The sequence below is a fragment of the Cynocephalus volans genome, chromosome 14, assembly GCF_027409185.1.
Source record: "Cynocephalus volans isolate mCynVol1 chromosome 14, mCynVol1.pri, whole genome shotgun sequence".
In the NCBI taxonomy this organism is placed as follows: Eukaryota; Metazoa; Chordata; class Mammalia; order Dermoptera; family Cynocephalidae; genus Cynocephalus; species Cynocephalus volans.
In genome coordinates, this window is record NC_084473.1 from 45,632,798 (window position 1) to 45,658,671 (window position 25,874).

The 25,874-nt window shown below is 34.0% G+C and overlaps 1 protein-coding gene across 2 annotated transcripts in view; it reads left to right on the top strand.

Moving 5' to 3' along the window:
* GTF2A1L (general transcription factor IIA subunit 1 like) overlaps positions 1 to 25,874 on the top strand; it is a 47,054-nt gene that overhangs the window by 19,557 nt on the left and 1,623 nt on the right. For both annotated transcript variants that reach the window (XM_063078129.1, XM_063078130.1), the window contains 4 exons: positions 234 to 318; positions 1,259 to 1,842; positions 19,761 to 20,021; positions 20,794 to 20,883. In XM_063078129.1, coding sequence (XP_062934199.1) covers positions 234 to 318; positions 1,259 to 1,842; positions 19,761 to 20,021; positions 20,794 to 20,883 — 1,020 coding nt within the window. The remainder of the gene's footprint in view (positions 1 to 233; positions 319 to 1,258; positions 1,843 to 19,760; positions 20,022 to 20,793; positions 20,884 to 25,874) is intronic.

Sequence of the window (25,874 nt, forward strand, 5' to 3'; positions counted from 1 at the left end):
TGGCTTCATTGCTAAAACTGTAGAACAGAATTTCTCTTGATTTTTAGTGGGGTGATCTAAATCAAATATTAAAAAGCTGCTGTATTCAGAGAACTCAGACCTAATGTTGAATCTTAACCAAATTATTGTCCTGTTGTCTGGAATCAGATTTTTTGATCTCCTATGAGATCAGGGAAAAAAAGATACAAGTAGAATCCTTTTCTGACTTTCTAATACAAATTTCTTATATCTAGGGCACCTCAAATGCCAGTGGAAACTTTACTTTTCCTGGTTATCCTATTCATGTACCAGCAGGTGTGACGCTACAGACTGCATCTGGTGAGAGTATATTCTAAGAATATTTTGTTTTTAGTATTGGCACTACCTTGTGGACATTAAGTTTTATGATTTTTAATAAACTGCACCAGAAGTTATAGGAACTTTTAATAAAACCTATTTTAAAAGTAATAATAAATGGTGGTGGTTATTGTTATTGAGGCAGTCTACCACAAAAGACATTGTACTAGGTCTGTTCTGTATTTATTCCCAATTCTCTTTCCTAACATTTTATAAGATGCTTTGTATATTTTTTTCTAATTCAATTATCTAAATTTGAACAAATACAAAATAAAATAACATATGTATCCCTGCTAGCTGTAATCAAGGAAAACTGAAGATTAGGTTGATCAGGCTCTGCCTCTTTTCTTATTGGAGATTGCTTTGTGTAATAGAAAAGGCATCCAAAAGTTTGGAGGTTAACCAACCTCTGCTTTTTAGGATACTGTCTCTTGATTTGAAAGAGGATCACACCTATTTTTTGGATTGTTGAAAAGTTTAAGTGAAGCACCTAACTCAATGCTCAAAAATAAATTTCTTTTCTCTCCTTTTTCAGTATTTTTAAGGAAAGGAGAAGAAATTTGTTAACTTTTGAAATTATTAAACTTTTTTGGATAGCCTCGTGTTGTAGTTATTATATGGTATCTTATACATATGCAATACATTTTATATGAAAATGTTTGTTAAAATCCCATTTTGGGTTGATAACATTAATTTATCAAATAATGGGAGAGGTTCACAGATTAAATATTGGTGGCCTGTGTGTATCAAAATTGCGCCATATAAGCAATAGTGGCAAAACGTTAGAGTTAAAGCAAAACAGATATAATTTTAAAAGATGAGTAATATGTATTTATTGTAGAAAATGTATAAAAAAGATTTTTTTTTTGAAGGAAATTAGAATTCTCTTATACTTACTGTTTTGTTTTTTCTCCTTTTTAAGGTCACCTTTATAAAGTCAATGTACCAATTGTGGTGACACAGACTTCTGGAAGAGCAAGTGTTCTTCAGCATCCAATTCAGCAAGTATTTCAGCAGCTTGGACAGCCTCCAATAATACAGACCGGTGTTCCACGATTGAGCCCATGTTCTTATCAAGCAACTACTGAAAAATCACAGAGAATGGAAGCTGTGCTGCAGCAACCCACAGTTCTACTTGCTGGGCCAGTCAATAGGAAACAGTTAGAAAATTCCACCAGTGATATTCTTGCACCTCCTGGAAATGAGCATAAAATCATGTCTGAAGCTTTGTTGAGTCAGCAGGAAAGCTCTCAGTATGCCAGTCTTCCAGGTGTTGTATTTTCCTCACAGGTCTCTCAAAGAGATTCTAATACGGAATTCAGTGTTTCAGCTAGCATGACTCAAAAGCTGCCTCACGGGCCCCTCCCCACTGGCCCTCAGGGGGCTCTCCACCAGCACATGACTGATGTTCAGCTTTATGTTCTTAAGAATAAGATGTACGGATGTGATTCTGTAAAGCAACCAGGAAGTATAGAGGAACCCAGCGGCCTACCTGTGTCAGAGAAGGTATAGTCTTATATTCAGCGTCTTGGTATTAGGGGACAGTGAGTAGACATCCTGAGTGTTGTTAAGCTGTAAGGTTAATCAGAATTATTATATATTTTTCCTTTAGAAGATTGTTTCTTTTTTGTTTTTAATAAACATCAGTTCTTAAAGTATTCATGCTCAGCAATTCTAAACTTTAAGTACAGAATTAGAATACTTCTTTAAAGAAAAATGCATTTATTTTAAGGTAATCTATTTTACCTCTCCCTTTCATTGTGAGAATTGTTTTTGTCTGCAGATAAAATTTAAAAGACCCATAAATCCATCCCAGTAATTTAATGAATATTTTGAGATAATTCATTGTCATACTTAATATACAAAAGAAGTCCAAAGTATTTTTTTTTTTCTTGCTCTACCTAATTTTTCTGAACTCCCATATGAAAGTTTTCCCTACATGGAGTTATCTTGCTGGTAATGTTTTCCCCTGCCTACTAAAATACTAGTTTTACTTCCTTTGGAATTCAAACCAGTAAAAAGCTTCTAATTAACTTTCCATATGGAAAATAGGTCTGTGTTATTAATTTCCAAGGAATTCATAGTGATGGCAAAAATATTCATGTTTTTGATTTTTGATTGTAAAAATAAAAAGAAATTAGAGTATTTTTTTACAAATGTAAAATGTTCTATGCTTAATTCCATTTATACAATTTAGTGATGTGACAAATAATTAAAGGTTTATGCTTCAGCTAATGGTTTAGTTATCCTCTGGATCCACTGTACAAATCTGTAGTAGTAGACAGTTAAGTGCCACCTTAGCATTTTATTTTCAGAATATTTTAAATTTCCTAGGCAGGGGAAAGACATAGGTATAGCAAATGACCGTGAACAAAGAAGATGACTCTCTGAAACTATTTGACCTGTTTTAGAGTGTTTCACATGTTTGATGAAACCTGCTTGCGATCTTTTAACAAGTCTGTTTTTAGTTTTGGTAAAAAGAAAAAATTAAGATTAAAATGGATTAAAATGTGTGTTTTTTATTTTTTTCATGATATTTTCCGCATAATATATAATGTAGGCTAAACTAATAATTATGAAACATTTGATTTTGAGGTAAAAATAACTATAAATTTAAAATAAGTGTTTTTAACACTTACAGCTTTTAAAGGCATTTTTCTCCTGGATTCTGTATGAACTTTGCAGATTTTTGGTGTGATGAGTCAAGGACTTATTCTACCACTATGCATTAGATGTCATAGTGTACTTTTTCTGATATGGGGAAATAGATTAGTAAGGGATATTAATTAAGGATTGTTGAGGGAGTAGTGGTTGAGAGCTTGAGCTTTGAAGCTGTGGTAGGTTCAAATTCCAGATTCACTACTAATAAGCTAGGTCACGTTACTCTCTGAAGTTCAGTTGTAATTTGTAAATTGGGTATAATACCAACCTTATAATTTTTAGAATTATCAGAGATGAGATGTGTGTGTATATATATATGTATATATATACATATATATATACACATATATATATAAAGAGAGTATTTAATGTTTCTGGCACCATAGTAAGCTTTAGCTTAGTGCTATTATGCTTTATGGGCTTATTATATATTGGGTAACTTTTCATATAACTTTTCTGTTAGTTTTAAAATAGGTCTATATCTAAAACATGAGAATTGAAATGTGAGAAGAGAATTTACCTTATAAAATTTTTATTTACTGTAATATACCTTTAAAATAGTTAGCAATCTGGTAAGTTTACACTGTTCTAATTTTAAAAAATTTATAAGTAGTTTTTCTTTTTTATAAGTAGCTTAGAGCAAGTTGCAATTAGCTATACTTGTTTACTTTTCCTGTGTTGCTGACTACCAGAGATCTTAATGATCTATGTAGGTTTAAGAGGTAAGGATCTATATAGGTTTAACATTCCTACTCTTTCGTAAAATATATTCCTGACAATTTTTGATTCAGCCCCTTATAACTTCTTTTCTGTCTTCTCTCTCTATGGATGTGGCTATTCCGGGTAACTTATAAGTGGAATCATACAATATTTGTCCTTTCGTGACTGGCTTCCTTCACTTAGCATAATGTTTCAAGGTTCAACGGTATTGTAGCATGTGTCAGAATTTCATTCCTTAAGGCTGAATCATGTGATTTTGATAATTTTTAAAATTCATAAATATTTATGCAATCTGTTCCCTTGTCTCCATACTACTGCCATTGCCCTATTTGTCTTTCATTTGGGATAATATGTTTCCTAACTAATTGATTAGCCTGTAGCCTCTGCTGCTTCTCACTTTGTTCCTCTCAATACATCCATCTTAGAGGCCTAGGCTTCAGGGGTCAGAACTGTTTGAATCCCTTCTTTATCTTTTAATAACTATGTGACTTGGGTAAGTTACCAGTTTGTAAAATAAAGGTACTATAGTTATGGTGGTGGGAGGATTAGTGAAGACAATATGATGTGCTCTGCACACACTCCCTGGTACATGGTAAGTGGCTCAGTTCATGTTAGCTGTTATCTCCCTTCCTCCTGATTTCAGAGATCTGTTCATAATGCAGCTTGACCATGTCTTTCCCATGCTTAACATATCACAGACTGCTCATCACCCACAGGATAAATAAAGTTCAAGCTCTTTAATATAGCATGTGAAGACCTCCATGTTCTTTCTCTGCCAAAGTTTCTTATTTATTCTTCCTTCCTTTCATTTTTAGTACTTTATTGGGAGCACCAAACTGTGATTTTCTGTTTCAACCTTGTTGTTTTCTACCTCTCTCTTTGCTTTTATTATCCCCTCTGCTTGGTGCCTGGGTTTTCTCTCCACTGTCCTTTTCCTTGTAAATTCCTACTTATCCATTTATTACCTCCTTCAGAAATCTTCACTACCTCTCTACCTAACCATCCTCCCGTCATTAGATCAGATGTACCTCTTCTGTGTTGTCGTAGCACTCTAAGCATGTGTCTGTCATAAGGTAGTTTGAAGATACATTAAAATGTCTTGTTTGCATTGAGAGGAACATTTTATTCATCTCTGGATACCTGGTTTCCAAGAATATATGCACACTCATGTACACTATAGTATAAGCTTTTAAAGAACAGTATCTATGGTTAGTTTATTTGGCTTAGTAGTTCTTAACCCTAGCTGAATATTAGAATCATTGAGGCATTAACAAATTTTTTCAGGTCTACTCCAGGGTTTTTAGATCTAATCGGACTGGGGTGGAGTTCAGTCATTAGGACTTAAGAGCTTCTGAGGTGATTGTAACATATAGTCAAGGTTAAGGACCACCAATGTAGCTCAAAGTCAACATATGAATGAAAAATGGATGGAATGAGGGGATAAGAGAATATATAACTTTTTAAGAGTTTTTATTTTTCTTCAAATCCACACTGACATTCCTTTAAAAGATAAAATGTCACATCAATAGTTATTTGAATTTAGAATTCAGTTAAATTGAACAAATATTTTTTGTCTCTGTATGACATTCCTAAATTAAAACTTCATCCGATTTTTAAACCAGATGTGTAATGTTTTTCTTTCTTTATAGGAAGAAAGCCAATTTAACAAAGTAATTTTTTGTATCTGTCAAAATATGTTAAGTTATATTTCATGACAAATAAGAATAGAATGGCATGGAATGCTACTGTACATGGTAAGGCAATATATAATCATCATTGTTACTATGTTACAATAGATATCTGTATTAAATTCCTGTTAAGAATTTAAAGATATGCTCTGCCATTATGACCATAGACCACTGAATTTGACATAGTTAGTTTGAAAATGTGAACAGATAGTATGTTATAGCTTAGGTTTCTCTTGTTTTATATTTATCCCAACCTATGGGTGTGAAATTCTGTCAGTCCTTAATAGCCATTGGAAAAATGTGGTTCTTTCATTATAGGGAAGCTTAAATCGAAAAGGTTAGAAGCTGGATTTGGCAAAAAGAGCTTATTTTGAGGCATCCTATTCATTTGCTTATTGTGCTACCCAGCCACAAAAGTCACGTGTAATTGAAGACCCCTTGGTGAAGCTGAGAATTTTGGACATTACTGGGCTGGTTTATTTTACAGCAGAGAGAGAACTGAAGCAATGCCTCTGTCAGATGACATCAGCTGCATTAGAACTGGTGACATTTCTTCACATTTGGAATTCATAGAGACATCAACAGTGACTTTCCTTTAACATTCAACAGGGTGAAAATATCAGTGCTGCTTAGAGTAGCCAGCATCTAATTTAAATCATTATTTTCACATTGACACTATCAAAGAATTCCTATGTTGTGAGCCCCCGTTTTTTTAAAAAAACTGAAAACCACTGTCTTTGTAATAATAAAATTTTTTTGCTTAGCAAAATATGGTACTCTGTAAACTGATGGAGTTCCTGAGATGTTGGCAAGACACAGTTTTGCTGCTTCAGTAAAGAGAGCATTGCTATTTCAGCACATGGCATGCATTTTTGCTAAGACACAGCCAATAATTCTAAAAGAAGTCTAGTCTGCTGACATAAAACAAATATGTTAGAACTAAGGTTTTGAATTATTGTATTTTCCAAGACATCAAAAAATGTGGGCAAAATGTTAAATTATCTTTCATGGCAGATTTTTTCTGGCTTTCCAAAGGGCAATGCTTGAAGTCCCTTCTTGATTTTGGGGGAGATGTTTACTCCTTTTGAGAGGGAACAGAAGCTTCCTTGTAACAGTTTGACCTGGAGGAGTTCATCAATGATATATGTGGCAGATGTTTGGCTATATGAAAGACTTAAATCTTTATATTCATGATCCTGCAGTATCAATTATGGATGTTGCTGCAAAACTCCTGGCTATTCTGGTCAAATTACCACCTCAGAAGAGTTTGGAGTTAGATGATCATATGAACTTTCCAATGCTTGTTGGAAATGCTTCTGAAGAAATAAGTCAAGAATGACAGAACTCCTTTGCAGTTATTGATATTTAATATGCATTTGTAATCTTACTCCTCTCCCATAGTAAAAAGGAGCTCATTGATTTAAGGAAAATATGATGCTGCATGAATTCAATTAGAAGATTTCTGGAATCTTTAATATCCTTTTACAAACTTACACTTGTTACACTTGTTTGGTAAAGAATCATGGGAGCTCTGATTCATTTCACAAGAAAAGATCTTGTAGTTTAAAGTTTTCAGTACTTCTTGCTATGAAAACGAAAAGCCAGTTTCAACATGTGATTTAGGCCTAGGACTAACCTTATAATACTTTTAAAAAAATCAGATTTATAGAAGTATAATCTATATATAATAAAATTCATCTTTTTAGGTACACAGTTTTTAGCACATATGAATTTTGAGAAACACATGTTGATAGTGTCCCTTGCTGTGCAGCTTTTTAGTTTGATGTAGTCCCATTTGTGTATTTTTGCTTTAGTTGCTATGGCTTTGTAATCTTGCTCAAAAAATTGCTGCTGGGCCGACCCCGTGGCACACTCGGGAGAGTGCGGCGCTGGGAGCGCGGCAGTACTCCCGCCGCGGGTTCGGATCCTATATAAGGATGGCCAGTGCTGAGCGCGGTGCGGCCGGTCACAAAAAGACAAAAAAAAAAAAAAAAAAATTGCTGCCCACTCCCGTTTCGTGTGGTATTTCTCCTGTTTTTTTCTAGTAGCTTCATAATTTTGGGTCTTAAATTAAGGTCTTTAATCCATTTTGAGTTGATTTTTGTGTATGGTGAGAGATAGCGGTCTAATTTCAATCTGCATGTGGATATACAGTTTTCCCAGTGTTATTTATTGAGGAGGCTGTCCTTTCCCTCACCATATAGTCTTGACACATTTGTTGAAAATCAGTTGGCTGTAACTTTGTGGGGTTATTTCTGGGCTCTCTATTCTGTTTCATTGGTCTATTTGTCTATTTTTATGCCAGTACCATGGTGTTTTGGTTACTGTAGTTTTATAGTATATTTTGAAGTCAGGAAATATGATGCCTCCAACTTTGTTCCTTTTTTCAAGATTGCTTTAGCTATACAGGGTCATTTGTGGTTCCATACAAATTTTAAGTTTGTTTTTTCTATTTCTGTGAAGATTGTCATTGGTATTTTGATAGAGATTGCATCAAATGTATAGATTGCTTTGGGTAATGTGGACATTTGATTCTTTAACCCATGAAAATGGGATATCTCTTCATCTATTTGTGTCCTCTTTAATTTTTTTCATCAGCATTTTATAGTTTTTATTGTAGCGATCTTTCACCTCCTTGGTTAAATTTACTCCTAGGTATTTCATTTTTTTTGGTAGCTCTTGTGAATGGAATTACTTTCTTGCTTTCTTCTTTGGCTATTTCATTATTGGTGTATAGGATGCTTATTGATCTTTGTGTGTTCATTTTGTATCCTGTCACTATACTGAATTCATTGACTAGTTCTAGTAATTTTTTGGTGGAGTCTTTAGGGTTTTCTCATGTATATGATCATGTCATCTGCAAATAGGGATTTGACTTCTTCCTTTCTGAATCAGATGCCCTTGCATTGTACTTTAAAACATTGTATTTATAAAACATATTTTAAAAAAGGTAGGATTATTGAGAAAAAACTGTAAAAATTTTTAAGATACTTTGCCACAATATTTTCAAAAGAGGTTGTGCCAGTTTTTCATTCTACTAGTACACTGTGTCAGTTTTACTATATACTTGACAGTATATTATCAACATTGATTTTTTTTCCTATTTTTTTTCTGTAGTAAAACATACATAATATGAAATTGACCATTGTAATCATTATACAGCTCAGTGGCATAAGTATATTCACATTATTGTGCAACCATTACCACTGCACACCTCTAGAAATTTTTCATCTTCTCAAAGTGAAACTCCATGCCCATTAAATTACAATTTCCCATTCCTTATTCCCCCCAGTCCCTGGCAACCACCATTCTACTTCCTGTCTTTATGAATTTGGCTACTTTAGTTACCTCATATGAGTGGATTCAGACTGTATTTGCCCATTTATGTCTTTTTTCATTTAGTTTAATGTCTTCAGGGTTCATCCATGTCATAGCATGTGTCAATTTCTTTTTAAGGCTAAATAACATACCATTGTATATATATTGCATTTCGTTCATCCATTCATCTATGGACACATGGGTTGTTCTACCTTTTGGTTATTGTGAATAATGCTACTATAAACACAGTAAGCAAATATCTCTTCGAGTCTTTGCTTTTCCTTTGGGTATATACCCAGAAATGGAAGTGCTGAATCATATGAAAGTTCTGTTTTTAATTTTATTAGGAACTGTCATTACTGTTTTCCACAGAGGCTGCACCATTTTACATTCTCACCAGAAGTGCACAAGAGTTCCAGTTTCTTCACATTCTTGCCAACACTTGTTATTTATTTTTGTTTTGATAATTGCCATCCAAGTGGGTTTGAAGTAGTATGTCATTGTGGTTTTGGTTTGTGTTTCCCTAAAGATTAGTGATATTGAATTTTTTAATGTGCATTTTGGGCATTTGTATATCTTCTCTGGAGAAATCTCTATTCAAGTCCATTGCCCATTTTTTATTTAATTGGGTTGTTTGCTTTTTTGTTGTTGAGTCGTAGTTCTTTATATATTCTGGATATTAATTTCTTATCAGATATATAATTTGCAAACATTTTCTCACATTTTATGGGTTGACTTTTCTCTCTGTTGATAGTGTCCTTTGATGCATAAATTTTTAATTTTGAAGTCTGTTTTATCAATTTTTTTCTTTTGTTGCTTATGCTTTTGGTGTCATATCTAAGAAATCATTGCCAAAACCAATGTCGTGAAGCTTTCCCCATGTTTTCTTCGAAGAGTTATGTAGTTTTAGCTATTATGTTTAGTCTTTGATCCATTTTGAATTAATTTTTCTATGTGGTATAAGGTAAGGGTCCAACTTCATTCTTTTGCATGGAGATACCTAGTTTTCCCAGCACCATTTGTTGAAAAGACTGTCCATTCCCCATTGAACTGTCTTGTCAGCTTCGTGGAAAATCATTTGACTGTGAAGATTTGTTTCTCAAATCTTTATTTCTTTGGTTTATATGTCTGTCTTTATGCCAATACCACACTGCTATCATTACCGTAGTTTTGTAGTAAGTTTTGAAATCAGGAAGTGTGAGACTGTCAACTTGGTCTTCTTTTTCAAGATTATTTTGGTTTCTGAAGAACATTGAGATTCCATATGAATTTGAGGACAAAGTTTTCTGTTTCTGCAAAAACTGATGCTGGGATTTTGATAGGTATTGCATTGAATCTTAGATGGCTTTGGGTAGTATTGACATCTTAATATGAAGTCTTCTAATACATGAATATATGATCTCTTTCCATTTATTTGTGTCTTTAATTTCTTTCTGAAACATTTTATAGTTTTTAGTGTAAGAGTCTTTTGCCTGTCTAGTCAAGTTTATTCCTAAGCGTTTTATTCTTTTGGATGCTGTTGTAAATAGAATTATTTCCCCAACTTTTTGGGGGTTGTTAATTGTTACTGTATAGAAATGCAACTGATTTTTGTTTTGATTTTTGTGTTCTACAACTTTGCTGAATTCATTTATTAGTTCTAACTGTTTTTTTTGGTTTGTGGTGTATGGACTTTTAAGGGTTTTCTACTTATGAAAGCATGTCATCTGCAAACAGATGATTTTACTTTTTCCTCTCCAATTTAGATGTCTTCTTTTTTCTTTTTCTTACTTAATCGTCCTGGCTAGTACTTCCAGTACTGTGTTGTAGAAATGGTGAAAGCAGGTTTTCTCGCTTTTTCCTAATCTTACAGAAAAGCTTTCACACTTTCACCATTGGATTGTCTTTTGTATGTTGAACTATCCCTGAATCCCAGGGACACATCCCACTTGGTCATGTTGTAGGATCCTTTTAATGTGCTATTGAATCTGTCTGTTAGTATTTTGCTGAGGATTTTTGCTTCGACATCCATCAGAGATTTTGGTCTGTAGGGACTTTTTTTGTTTTTTGTTTTTCCATTGTCAAACAAACCTTGTTAAGTCTGTAGGTTTCTTGTAGTGTCTTTGTCTGGCTGGCTCTATGTCAGGGTAATATTGGACTCATTAACTAAATTTGGAGGTATTTCCTTTTCTTTAGTTTTTTGGAAGAGTTTGAGAAGGATTGGTGTTAATTCTTCTTTAAATGATTGGTACAATTTTCCAGTGAAGCCATCTGGTCCTGGGCTTTTCTTTGTGAGGAATTTTTGATTACTAAGTCATTCTTCTTACTAGTTAATAGGTCTGTTCAGATTTTCTGTTTCTTCATGATTCAGTCCTGGTAGGTTGCATGTTTTAGGAATTTGTCCATTTCATCTAGGTTGTCCAATTTGTTGGTGTACAAGTGTTCACAGTGCCCTTTTTATTTCTATAAAATCAGTAGTGATGTCCCCTATTTTATTTAGGGTTTTATTTATTCAAGTTTTCTCTTTTTCTTCATTAGTTTAGTTATAAAGTTTGTCAATTTTGTTGATCTTTTTGAAGAACCAACTCTTGGTTTCGTTGATTTTTCTCTACTGTTTCACTATTCTGTATTTTGTTTATCTCTAATAATTATTCTTTCTTTCTGTTAGCTTTGGGTTTGAGTTATTCTTTTTCTAGTTTCTTAAGGTATAAAGTTAGGTTGCTAATTTCAGATTAATTTTCTTTTTTAATGTAAGTGTTTACAGCTATAAGTTTTTCTCTTAGCATAGCTTTCACTGCATCCTATAAGTTTTGGCATGTGTGTTTTCATTTTCATATGTCTCGAGATATTTTATAATTTTCCTTGTGATTTTTTTCTTCGATCCACTGGATTTTTAAGAGTGTGTTGTTTAATTTCCACATGTTCATGGATTTTTCAGTTTTTCTTCTGCTATCATTATTTTCTATTTATTATTTTAAATTTATTTGTATTGTCTTTGTTACTTTATTATTATTCCTAATATTTTTATTATTAATTTTTAGTTTTATCCCATTGTGATCGGAAAAGATACTTAGCATGATTTCAGTCTTTTTATTTATTTACTATTTTTTTGTATTTAAAAAAATTTTTTTCTTGAATCAAAATTGATTATACATATTTTGGGGGTTCAACATTATGTTGATCAAATCAATATTCCTAGCAAATATATTGTTATAAATCATAATTATTCTTTATACCCCTTGTCCAATTTTTCCCTGTCCCTCTCTTCCTTTCCCTTTCCCCCTTCAATTACCCTAGATTTCTTCTCTCCTTCTGAAAGAATAATGGTTACTCTGTTGATTTGTTGCTTAGATGATCTGTCCAATACTGAGAAGTGTGTTCAGGTCCCCCAATATTATCACAGAGCAGATGCTTCTTCTGTCAGTCTTTTAAAATGTATTAAGACTTGTTTTGTATCCTGGTATATGATCAATACTGGAGAATATTATTTGTGCACTTGAGAAAAATCTCTTCTGCTTTTGTTGGATGGAGGGTTCTGTATATGTCTGTTAGGTCCACTGGTCTGTAGGGTTAAGTTCTTTTTTTATTGATCTCTGTCTGATCTTTTATTGAAAGAGCTGTCTATTTCTCCCTTCAATTCTGTCAATGTTTGTTGCATATAGTTAGGAGTTCTGATGTTTGGTGAACATATGTTTATGACTGTTAGATCTTCTGGGTGAATTGATTCTTTTATCATTATGATTTCCTTTTTCTTTTAACAGTTTTTGACTTAAAGTCAATTTTGTCTGAAAGTAGCATAGTCACTGTGGCTCTCTTTTTGGTTACTATTTACATGGAATTTATTTTTCTGTCCTTCCACTTTCAACTTATGCATGTCCTTAGACCTAAAGTTAGCCTGTTATAGACACCATATAGTTGGATTCTGTTTTTTATCCATTCTGTTAATCTGTCTCCTGATATTTAAAAAATGTAAATTTTTAATCCATTTACATTTAAAGTAGTTACTGATAGGAAAGAACTCACTCTTCCCATTTTGTTATTTGCTTTCTGTATATTTTTAGCTTTTTGATCACTTATTTCCTCCTTTACTGCCTCCCTTTGTGTTTGTTTGTTTTTTTGTGTGTGTGTGTGTGTTTTCTTTTAAAAAATTTATTTATTATTATTATGTTTTTACATCCTGAGATCTGGAGCAGTTGGGGGTAGGGGGAGAGGGAAAAGGGGTGGAGGATATGGTGGGAAACAGGAAGGGGGGACAAGGTTGAGGCCCATGGCACCCCCCTCATTCTGGCAGGGGAGTCCAGGGGGTTTCCTGAGGTGGCTAGGTGTGGACCTTGCAGGGGGGTGGCTGAGGCCCTTGGCCCCCCACTGCCCCAGCTCAGGAGCCCAGGGTGCTTCTGGTGGCAGCCAGGTGGTCACTGCTGGGCTGGATGTGGATGATGGGAGGGGTGTGTGGCTGAGGCCCTTGGGCCCCCAGTGTCCCTACTCAGGGGTCCGGAGCAATTCTGGCAGCAGCTCAGTGGTTGTCACTGGGCTTGATGCAGATGATGGGTGGGTGTGAGGCCCTTGGCATCTTGTCACCCTGGCTTGGGAGCCTGGGGTACTTCCGGCTGTGGTCTGGTTGTCATTGCTAGGCTGGATGAGGATGTCAGGGGGACATGGCTAAAGCCTTTGGCCCTCCCCCAACCCTGGCTTGGGAGCCCAAGGAGCTTCCAGTCCTTCTAAGTTTATCTTTGGTAGTGTTAGACCTTTACTGGTTAATATCAGAACTTTATCTCTGATCTGTGGGGTTTTTGTTTTTCCTTTCAATTCTGTGTTGGATTATTCGCTATTCCCACCACTTAAACTCTGTGCTGGAACTAATAGAAATGTCCTTTGGTTACCTCTAAAATGAGGGAACTTCCTGTGGGAACCAGCATTTGAGCCCTGTGCTTCAAAAGCAGCTAAATTGTTGCTTTGCTGCTGATTCTCTGGGGAAGGCTTTTTGTGCGGCTCAGGTTTTAATTGTTGACTTTGTAAGCACTTCTGAGTCTTCGGAGGTCCAGTATACCTGGGTCATGTGGAAACGCTGATCTGGGCCTGTGTTCCCTCAGCAAACTGCACCCTCTGCAGTTCTACACTCCCGACCAGTCTCCACTAAGTGGGCCCATGCCAACTGGAGGGTAGATCAGCTGTCCATACTGTGCCCCAATGTTCCCCTGGTGGACCTGTCTCCCCCACTGCCCACACTCCAAACACTCCCCATGGGCTGGCACCCTTCTTCAGTTGTCTGTGGTCCCTCTTGCCATGTTGGTCCACAAGAACCCTGTCAGTGGTCTTGCTGGCCTGGGTGCCACCCAAACCCTCCTCTCCTCTGCAGCCTCCAAGCAACTTCACACAAAGGGTGCAGCTGCAGCTCTTGCCAGCTCCTACGCTGCATGCTCACCAGGGCCAGCCCCGAAATGTCTGGGGCTTGAAATGGAGTGGTCCTTTCTTTCTCTCATTGTGGCTTCTCCTGCCTTCATGAACTCTGTAGGTCTCTGTTCCTCTTCCCATGAGCTCTAGTGGCCCCACCTTGCCAGTTCGTTGCTTTTTAGTAGTTGTAAATTGGTTGATTGTGGGAGAGGGTGATGCTGGGTACTGTCTGTTTTGCCATCTTGATTGGAAGTGCTTCTTTGTGTTTAATTAAATTTTTTGTGGTGGCACATTTTGATTCCCTTCTCATTTAATTTGTGTTCATAGTATAGATTTTTTTTTTCTAGTTACCATGGAGATTACATATGATATCTCAAAGTTATAACAATCTATTATGATCTGATACAAACTTAAGTTCAATCATGTACAAAAAGTTTACTCCTTTACAGCTCTGACCTTTCACCTCTCCTACTTTATCTTATTGTTGTCACAGATTACATCTTTATATATTAACATAGATTTATAATGATTTTTATGCTTTTCTCTTTTAAATGCTATAGAATAAGAAAATTATGAACTAAAATTATTATGATACTGATTTTTATATTCATGTATTTAGCTTTACCAAAGAATTTTACATTTTGTGTGGCTTTGAGTTACTATCTAGCATTCTTTCATCTCAATTTAAAGAACTCCCTTTAGTATTTCTTGTAGGGAAGCTCTAGTAATAGTAATTTCCTTCATCTTTTGTTTGGGAATGTCCTTATTTCTTCCTTTTTTTTTTTAAGATAGTAAGGCAGACTTTATTCAAGGGGTGCCATGGCAGTAGGTATAGGGACCACTGCAGTGGGGTTTTGTCATGGGGGAGAGAGATTGGACTTAACTCTTATTTTTCTTATTTTTGAAGGACAGTTTTTCCAGATATAGAATTAATTGACAGTTCTTTTTTTAAGCACTTTAAATATATCATTCCACTGCCTTATGGCCTTAAAAGTTCTGCTGAGAAATCTGCTGATACTCTTATTGAGGATCCCTTGTACATGGATGAATTGCTTTCTCTTGCTACTTTAAATGGTACTATTTATAAATTTCAAATTACTTATTGCTATTATATAGACATGTGATTGATTTTTGTAAATTGACCTTATATGCTATGGCCTTGTTAAACCTTCTTATTAGTTTTAGTAGTTATTTTGTAGATCCCTTGGAATTGTTTTATGTAGACAATCACCTTTTTTTTTTTCATGAATAGAATCAGTTTAATTTATTCCTTCACAGTCAGTACAAATTTTTTTCTTGCCTTATTGTACTGACCAGGACCTCCAGTATAAACTTAAATTGGAATGGTGAGAGCAGATGTATTTTTCCTGATATTAAGGGGAAAGCATTCAGTCTTTCATCATCAAATAGTATGTTAGCTGTAGGTTTTTTTTTGTAGGTCCCCTTTATCAGGTAGAGAAAGTTTTCTTTAACTTAGTTAGTTTGAGAGTTTTTATCATGAATTGATGTTCAATTTTTCAAATGCTTTTTCTGCATTTATTGAAACTAAATTGGTTTCCTTCTTTATCTTTTGATATGGTGAAGTACATTGACTGACTTTTGAATGTTCAACTTTCAAACATGTTCTCAGGATAAAGTTCATTTAGTCATGTTGAATTATTCTTTTTATATTTTGAAGGATTCAATTTGCTAAAATTTAATTGAGTTTTACCTCTGTTCATGAGGAATGTTGGTCTGTAGTTTTCTTTTTTTGTAATAGGTATCAGGGCAATGCTAATTTTATAAAAATCAGTTGAAAAATATCTGTGCCTCTTTCGTTTTCTGTAAGTTTGTAGTCCTCTGGATCTAGAGTTTTTCTTGGTGGGAAGGTTTTTAAGTGAATAAAATTTCTTTAATATGTCTATTTAGGTTATCTGTTTCTTCTTGAATAAACTTTGGTAGTTTTTTTCAAGGAATTTATCCATTTTATCTAAGTTATAAAATTTATTGGATGTTTACAATATTTCCTTATCCTTTTAGTGTCTTAAGGATCTATGGCAACAACCCTTCTTTAATTTCTAATATTATTTATTTGTGTCTTCTCTTCCTCCCTCTCTGCCTCTCCCCTTGTCCCTTCCTCCCTTTCCCTCCCCCTCCATCCTGTCCATCCCCCTCCTTCTCTTTCCTTTTTGTCTATCTGGCTAGCAGTGTTTCAATTTTATTTATCTTTTCAAAGAACAAACTTTTGGTTTTATTGATTCTTCTCAATTATTTTCTGTTCTTAATTTAATTTGTTTCTCTTTATAGTTTCCTTCTGTTTGCTTTGGGCTTAATTTGGTTTTCTCTTTCTAGTTTCCTAAGGTGGAATATTAGGCCATTGATTCAAGACTTTCTTCTTTTCTAATGTAATCATTTAATGCTATAAATTTCCTTCTAGGCACTCTACATCTCACAAGTTTTGACATTTTATGTTTTTATTTGCATTCAGTTAAAATTATTTTTGAATTTGCCTTGTGATTTACTTTTTGACTCATGGATATTTGGAATTGTGTTATTTAATTGCAAAATGTTTGGATCTTTCAGATTTATCTTTTTGTTATTGATTTCTAATTTAATACCTTTGTGGCCAGGGAACATACTTTGTATGTTTTAAATTTGTCAAGCTTTATTTAATGACCAAGAATGTGGTCTATAATGGTGAACATTCTGTGCGTTATTGAAAGAAGGTATTTGACTATTTTAGGGTGGAGTATTCTATGCATGTCAATTAGGTCAAGTTGGCTGATTGCATTGTTCAGGTCTTGTATATCTTTACTGAATTTCGGTCTAAATTTTCTGTTTGAGAGAGGAATGTTGATCTCCAACTGTAATTGTGGATTTGTCTATTTCTCCTTTTACTTCTATCAATTTTTGATTCATGTAATTTTGATAGGTACATATGTATTTAGGATCGATGTCTTCTTGAATTCACTTATCATTATGTAATGTTCTTATTTATCTCTGGTAATATTCCTTGTTTTGAAGTATACTTTTTCTGATCCTAATATAGCCATTGTAGCTTTATTTTGATTAGTGTTTGCATGGTACATTTTTTTCTATTCATTTACTTTTAATCTGTCTGTGTCATCATATTGAAAGTGGGTTACTGAAAGATAGCATATGGTTGGGTCTTGCTAATTTAATCAATCTGATAATCCCTATCTTTCAATTGGGATGTCTAGACCATCTATATTTAATACAGTTATTTAAAAACTTGTCAGTTTTCTATTTGTATTTTTTTTTCATTTTTTCCTGCATGCTCTTGATTCTTTCCTTGTCTGTATCACATCTACTGATGACTCCTTCAAATGAAATATTTACTCTGATATTATGGTTTTTATTTCTAGAATTTCTATATGGCTTTTATAGTTTCCATCCCTCTGAAATTATCCATTTGTTCATGCATGTTGCCCACCTTTTTCACTAGTTCATCTAACATATTAGTCATAGTCTGGTGATTTTACCATTTCTGAGCCTGGTTCTCTTGATTGCTTTGCTGCTTGATGGTTAGTTTTTGTTGCTTTTTAGTTCCGTTTTTGATTGAATGTCAGACACCTTATATAGAAAAGGAGAGACTGCGGTAAATAGCATTTGTATTTGGAAATGGGCATTACTTTTCTCATAGAGAGATATGTCTGCATGTTCTGTCTCTAGGGGGCTATCTCTCCTTGGATTTTAGGCTGCTTGAGTGCCCAGTGACTCCATATTTTTGATGGATTCGAGAAAAGTTGTAATTTTGTAGTTTGTCCAGTTTATGCTCATTTGTGGTATGGTTGTGACTTTTTTTTAGTTTTTACATCATAGGCAGCAGTGCAACTACGATATTTCTCTAATTTATTTTTGAGCAGAATAAAAAATTATTTCTATAATTTGGATTTATTTCCATTTTTGAGCCCATAGCTATTAGTTTTTGAATAAGTGAGATACTCCTTATATTCCATCTGTGAAGGAAATCTATTTCCAATGTTGTAAACATTAATTGCATGTGAACTTAACATACTTTTAGTTTATTAATCTGAATTGTTCTACATAGGATTATTTGTTGAGGGGACTTTGTGAGGTTCACTGAAGAGAATGTTCATATGGGTATGAATCCTAGATGGGTAATCTTCGTCCATCAAAAAAAATAAGTTGAGTATATTCAAATATTCAGATACTCAAGATGTATCTTAAATTGATGCATCGAGATGTGTATTTTTGTATTTGTGCCTTGCAAACTCAGAAGGAATATAAAGAAAGGGCATCTGTTCAAACCTTAGCAAAGCTTCTTGGGCCCTGTTAGGGGCTTTCTTTACCTTCTGTGACCCTGAAGATTCCTAAGACTTCTCAGGCTGATGCGATGAAGGCTTTCTGTGTGCTGAAAGCCATTCTTTCGAAGTCCTTGAGCTACACTTTGTACACCATCCTTAAAGCTAAAGTGACTTGTCATATATGCAATATGTGTGTCAACCGGTATATGTGCTTCCACTATACACTCCCACTTTAGCATCTGGAGCTTTTAGGAGGTTTTCAAGGAGTCTCTGACTTCTCCAAAAAGGTTAAGTACTACTGCTGTAAATTCTGTGGCATATATGATCATATTAAACAGCCCCTGCTCTTAAGAAGCTTAAAATTTTGTCGATCTTACCCTATGACAAACGAATAAGGGGGCAGTATGATTTGGGGGGGAAGAGTGTAGTCTCTGCAGTCAAACTTAGGTTTGAATCCTGCTTAACCCTTTTCTAGCTCTGTGATCTTGGTAAGCCATATAACTCATTTTTCAGTGTTATTATTAGGTTTAAATGAGAAAATGCCTATAAAATACATAGCAGATGTTCATTTGTTAGCTGTGCTGGATGAAGATAATGATAAAAATAATAGCTATTTATGTGACCAAAGGGGATTACTAAATTTTCTTTGTTTTTTCCAGTTTTTTAATTTAAAATTTTTGTTGTGTTAAAATATACATAACACAAAATTTGCCATTTCAACCATTTTAAAAGTGTATAATTCTGTAGTATTAAGTATATTCGCAATGTTGTGCAACTATCATCACTACCCATTTCCAGAACTTTTTCATGATCTCAAACAGATACTCTGTACCCACTAAACAATAACTCATTTCCCCCTTCCTCCCAGCTCTGGGTAACCTCTTTTATTTTCTGTCTTTATGAATTTGCCTGTTCTAGATTCCTCATATAAGTGGAATAATATAATATTTGTCTTTCTGTTTTTGGCTTATTACACTTAGTATAGTCCTTTATATTTTTTATTTATTTATTAAGCCTGATGCCACTTGTCTTCTCTATTTCATTGAGTTACTGTTTAAAATCAAATCAAATGGTTAACACCTAACAGATACTGTATAAATTTAAGATAGTACATATAAAAACTGGTAAATATTATCTGAAAGCAGTGAATTGATTTACTCTCTCTATATATGATTATAAATGGGTTTGCTTTATAATTTAAAAAATTATTCCCATGTTACATCAAAATTCTAAGGGTATTCTAAAATCTAAAATCAGGAGCAAACATCGTCTTATAAGGTAGTAACATTTTTTAGGTGACCTCTTGTGGAGTGTTTATTAAAATAATTTTAAATTCTGATTCAGTGTTTTATATACCTCGTTTGACCTGAAGAACTACTGCATTTCTTTCTCTTTTTAGGATTCTAATTCCCAGATGGATCTAAGCATTCAGGTAGCTGATGGTGATATTAATGAAATAATTCAAATAGATGGAACTGGTGATACATCTTCCAATGAAGAAATAGGAAGTACAAGAGATGTAGATGAAAATGAATTTCTAGGGATTATTGATGCAGGAGATCTGAAGGTACTTGAAGAAGAAGCTGACAGTATATCAAATGAAGATTCAACTGCAAACAGTAGTGATAATGAAGACCCTCAAATAGACATTGTAGAAGAGGTGAGGATTACTTCTGAGCTGAGACTTTCTTTATTAATTTATAACATTTGTGCTTTAGTATACTTTGAAACCAAAAGTTATAATAAGATTAACCCTGTCTTTAATCTTTTAAAATGAGACTTATTTTTATGCTGGGATTTAAATTTTCAATCTTAAACTATAATTTGAACAAGTATTAAATATTTAAGAATCAGCTTTGGTATTTGTTGATGTTAACTAGAGATAGTGGGAGGTTTAGGGGATGGGAGTGGAGGTTAAAGAAAGCAGCCTGGGTAGAAGCATACAGTATCTGCTCTAATTCTAATAAATGCAGTAAAATCTGGATGGGATGTGTGTGGTAATTAAGAAGTGCATAAGTAGGATTAGCTATCATTTATGGTGGCTTTACATATGAAGGTACTTCCGAAAGTTCATGGAAAAATGGAATTAAAAGATAATACAAATCTTTCCATGGACTTTTTGAAGATGCCTCATATGTGCCAGGTATCATGCTAAGTCTTACCTGCCTTACCTTATTTAATAGTGCCAGTATTATATGGGTCTTATTACTATCCTCATTTTATGGATGACTAAACTGAGATGTGGGGAGTTTTAGTAACTTGGCAAAGGATAGTCTTATAAATATTATGTGGCCAAGCTGGGTTTCAAACCCAGGCTATTTGACTTTTAAGTACAATTCTATTCTGCCTCTTGAAGTTCCTCTATTTCTATATGTCTTTAAAAAATCTGAAGAATTATGAAATTTTTTAATGTGATCATCTTTCATCTTTAGGACCCTTTAAATTCTGGAGATGATGTTAGTGAGCAGGATGTACCAGACCTGTTTGACACAGATAATGTCATTGTCTGTCAGTATGATAAGGTACTGTATTCACCTTTTGGACTTCAGATTTGTTAATTGCATTTATAGTAGAAAGGTATGTAAAATGATGGGAAACGTGATGGTGAGTTACAGTTCACAGTTAAATTAATCTCAAAACAGCAATTTACTTATGTAAGTTTTGAGGGTATATTTTGTGTCTTAGCTCTGTGCTGTGTGGTCTCGGCGATACCAGAGAAGTGATACCAAAAAAGTGATAGTCCTTGTCATAAGGAGGTAACAGTCTTACTGAAGCAAGATGCTTCTTATGGAATAATAGAATGACATACAATAAGATGGCTAGTAAATCAAAAGCTAAAATATGCGACAGAAAAATCAAACGCTAAAATGTGGCATGTAAATCAAATGCTAAGATGAGTGGCACAGACAGTAAATCCTGAAAGTGGCTAGGAAGTACAGAAATCATTTGTAGTTGGAGTTCTCTACAAATCCTTCACAGGTGATGTGGAGCTTTGAAATGGGCCTTGAATAATTTGAAGGATATAGGTAAGTATGGAGAGTAGGCATTCAGAGTAGAATAGTCTGATAAAGGCAGAGGAATGAATGAATGTAGTATGTATGAGGGACAGTGAAGAGACAGCTCTGACTTGAATGAAGGGTTTTCTTGTTGGATGTACTAGGAAATGAAGCTGAGTTGGTGGGGACAGAGTCTGGAGCAGACTGGAATATCCTGAATGCTAGCAGGAGAAATCCAAACTTTGTTTGAAAGACATTAGCTTTCTGAGAAGGTTATTGAGAAAATTGTAATTAGGTTTAAAAACTGGCCATGTTTGATTTGGAAAAGGCAAATGGTTAGAAAAACAGGGGCAGTAAAGACCTGAAATGACCAGAGCTGAGATCAAGGACAGCAGTAAAGAACATGGAAAAGTCAGAGGTAGTGGTGGAAGAATAGTGGGACTTGGTAATTAGTTGAGAGTTTCTCTTAGGTTTCAAGCCTAGAGGTTGTTAGTGGCAATTTAACTTTATCAACTAAAAAATAATACTGCTTTTATTCTCTTTTTAAAACATTATAGCTGTGATTATGTAGTAGAAAGGGAATTTTTGTCCTTAATTCATGAATATTTGCATCTCTTTTAAAACAGCTTTGAGATATAATTAACATACAGTACAATTCACCTGTTTAAAGTGTACAATTCAGTGGTTATTTAGTATGTTCCTGGATATGTGCAACCATTATCAGTCAAGTTTAGAACCTTTTCATCACCTCAAAAAGAAACCCCATACCCTTTAGTTCTCACTTCAGTATCTCCCTGTTTCCCCTACTCTCACTTGTAGGACTAATCTACTTTCTGTTTTTTGGATTTCCCCATTCTGAGTTTCATATGAAAGAAATCATATGTATGGTCTTTTGTGACTGGCTTCTTTCACTTAGCACACTGTGTTTTCAAGATTCATTCACGTCGTAACATGTATCAGGACTTCATTCCTTTTTATTGCCGAATAATAGTCTATTAAATAGATATGCTGCAGATTTCATTTTTCTATTTGTTTGTAGATGGATATTTGGGTTGTTTATATTGTAGGGAAGAAAAAGTAGTATCTTTTCCTCACCTATTGCTAGTTTCATGACTGATGCATCTATAATAAAAACAGATTAAAATAGAAATGAATACAAGTGTATTTAATATAAGTTTTACAAGACATGGGAACATTTGGAAATGAAGACCCAAAGAAACAGAGGAAACATTATTTTTCTGGACAGTTGTGCAGAAGCATGATTGGAGGAAAAAAGGTTGTGATCTAATGGTAATAAACTGGGGGAACTTAGTAAGACCTGTTGGTTCAAATTCTTCTCTCTGCCCTTATATTTTCAGAGATACGGACATTCCTTTCCTTTGGGCACCTCTGGAATAAAGGTTTTATGACTTACTCCAGAGGAAGGTCAATTCTTTTGTGGCCTGCTTCTGGGGAGAACGGCAAGGGGAAGGTCAAAGAGAACTTCTTGCTTCTGCTGTTTTCTCAAATGCCAATGTGCCATATTTTGGGGAAACATGTCCTGAAACCCATAACTACCTTTTGGCTATTATGAATAATGCTGCTTTAAATATTTGTGTACAGGTTTTTGTGTAGACATGTTTTCATCTGTTTTGGTATATACTTAGGAGTTGAATTCCTGGGTCATATGGTAATGGTTTGAGGAGCTACCAGGCTGTTTTCCAAAGTGTACGTACTATTTTACATTCTTACCAGCAGTGTTTGAGGGTTTCAGTTTCTTTGAAACCTTACCAGTACTTATCTGACTTTCTGATTCTAGTCATCCTCATAGGTGTGAAGTGATATCTCACTGTGGTTTTGATTTGTGTTTCCCTGATGACTAAAGTATATTTACATTTTTGGCCTTTTTTTCAGCCATACTTTAAATATAATTGGGGTAAACAAAGGATAGCATTTTGAATTGTTATAAAAGCAAATTCTTTTCTCTAAAAAGAAGATCGCTTTCTCCCCTATAACATTTTATACAGATAGAAAATGGTGACTTGTAAATATAAAATAAGGAATAGAGGATATAAACGGGACAGTTCTTAGTTTGAAACTTACTTTAGTTTCTTACGAACAGTGTATTACTTTCTATGAAGGAAATATTATAAGGCACTAATGATATGTGCAGTCCATAAAGTCTCAAGGAATTTTCTAGACAATTATGGATATAGTATCCTTTGTTTGCTGCATTGTGGGAGACAGCTTGTAATTACATAGTGTTTTGATTTTTTGGAGTGTTTTTTAATATTCTGTCTTTTGCTGTCTTTCTGTCTTTCTGTTTTTTAATATACTGTCTTACTGTCTTTCTTACAATAACATTATGGGGTAGATAGAAGCAATATTCAATGTATAGTGTTAACAAATTTAGCTGTCTGAGAGTACTAATTAGTGAATATTTTAAGAGCAGTACTAAAAAATTAATGGAAACCATGCATTTGGGAACCATTGGAAAATTTTAAAAAGGGAATAATGAAGTCAGAAGATAGTTGGCAAAGAGAATGTATCTGTAAGGTCAAAGTGGCCTGGGAGAACACTGTTGTTATAGTGAATTTTTGTAAAAGAAAAACTTACTAGTTCTGGCCATTGGCTGATTTGTTTTGAAGAATACTGAATTTAATGAAACTCAAATAAATTGAAAGAACTGTCAGTAATTTTTTTAGAACTTTACTACTCAGTGTGTTTTAAAGGCCAGTAGTATCAGTTCCGCCCGGAAAGTGTTACAAATGCAGAATGTTATATCCTACCCCAGAGTACTAGATTAGAATATGTATTTTAACAAGACCCCCAGGTGATTTGCATGCCCATTAAACCTTGAGAAGCAGGAAGTACTGTTTTTTTTTAAAGTATATTTTATTTGGCTTTGATTAGCAGATGGAATTTACCTTTAAAATTTACAGGTTAACAATTGGGGGAAAACTTTAATCATATTAACGTGTATAATAAAAACAGGCTAAATGAAGGCCACTGGTTTATATACTGGGTGAGAACTAGTTAAATGGTATGGACATGCTATTTCAGAGGCCTAGAGAATGTCCAAGATCGATATAAAGATTAAAATAAGGATATTATGGGGAAAATTAATGTGAAATGAAACCTTTTACTATAGATGGAAGTGTTCTATAGGTAGGATATTATTTATACTGGAATGTGAAAACCATTTAAATATCCTGTATGTTCATTTAACAGTTTGGCACACTTGCTTATAGCTGGCTTTGTCTTTAGATGCTAGTATAATGATTAATTGCTAGGTGTGTAACAGTCTCTTTTTCTCTCTATACGTCTTATTTTGTTTTCGTATAGATAGTGCATACACATGATTTAAAAATCAAAACACTATAAAAAGTTGTACAACGAGAAGTCTGGTTCTCATTCCTTTACCATTTGTGCTTCCTGCTAGTAATTCCCTGTCCCTGTCTTGAGTACAAATAAGTAACTAGTTATATTAGCTTTTAAATATATTTATAGTTTCTTTATTCAAGTGTAAGTATAAAAGGTAGCACAGACTGCTATATTCTGCAACTTGCCCTATTTCTCTTAACAATGTACTTCTCAGATCTCTCCTTATGAGGAGACTTTCTTTGTGCTAATATTTTAATAGCTACATAAGATTCCGTTGCAGGATTATTAAAATTTATTTAACCAATCCTATACTGATGGGTGTTTGTGATTTTTTAGTCTTTTGCTTTGAATTACCAGGTACATAAGACATTTAATATATGTGCAGATATATCTTAAATAAATCCTAAGAAATGTGATTACTCAGTCAAAGAGCAAATGTATTTGGTCAGGTATTGCTAAAATGCTCTTCAAGAGGGTATTCCAATATATACTTCCACTACAGTGTTTGAGAGTGCCTCTTTTACTACAGTCTTGTCAGTAGAATGCAATAAAAAAATTTGGATCTTTGCCATTATGAAAGGTGAAAAATGCTATTTTGGTGGGATTTTTCACTTTCCATGTGTTTAAGGGCCATTTGTATTTACTTTTTGTGAACTGCTTGTTTATAACCTTTGTCTTTTAAAAAGTTGGATTATTGGTCTTCTATTGAGTGATTTTGAAGAGTTCCATATTATTTTGGGGGAGATTAGCCTTTTAACACATAGAAATACTATTTTCTTGTTTGCTTTCATTGCTTTTTCTTATGTACAGATATTGAATTTCTAAATTTTTAATTTTATGGTTTCTGAATTTTGAGTCATAAATAGAAAGTTCTTTCCTACCTCAGAGTTTTAAAGGGATTCACTCATGTTTTTTTCCTAGTATTTCATATATATATGAATACTATAGATACTAGAATACTCTATATGATAATTAATTAGTCTTGATTCATTTGGTATTTATCCTGCTGTGTAATGTCATATGGTTTCAACTTTAATTTTTTTCCAGGTGACTACCCAATTTTCCTAACATCGTTTGTTGAAAAGTCTATTTTGTCCCTGCTTATCAGAAATGATTTCTTTATCATCTATTAAATTTCTATATGTAGTTGGGTC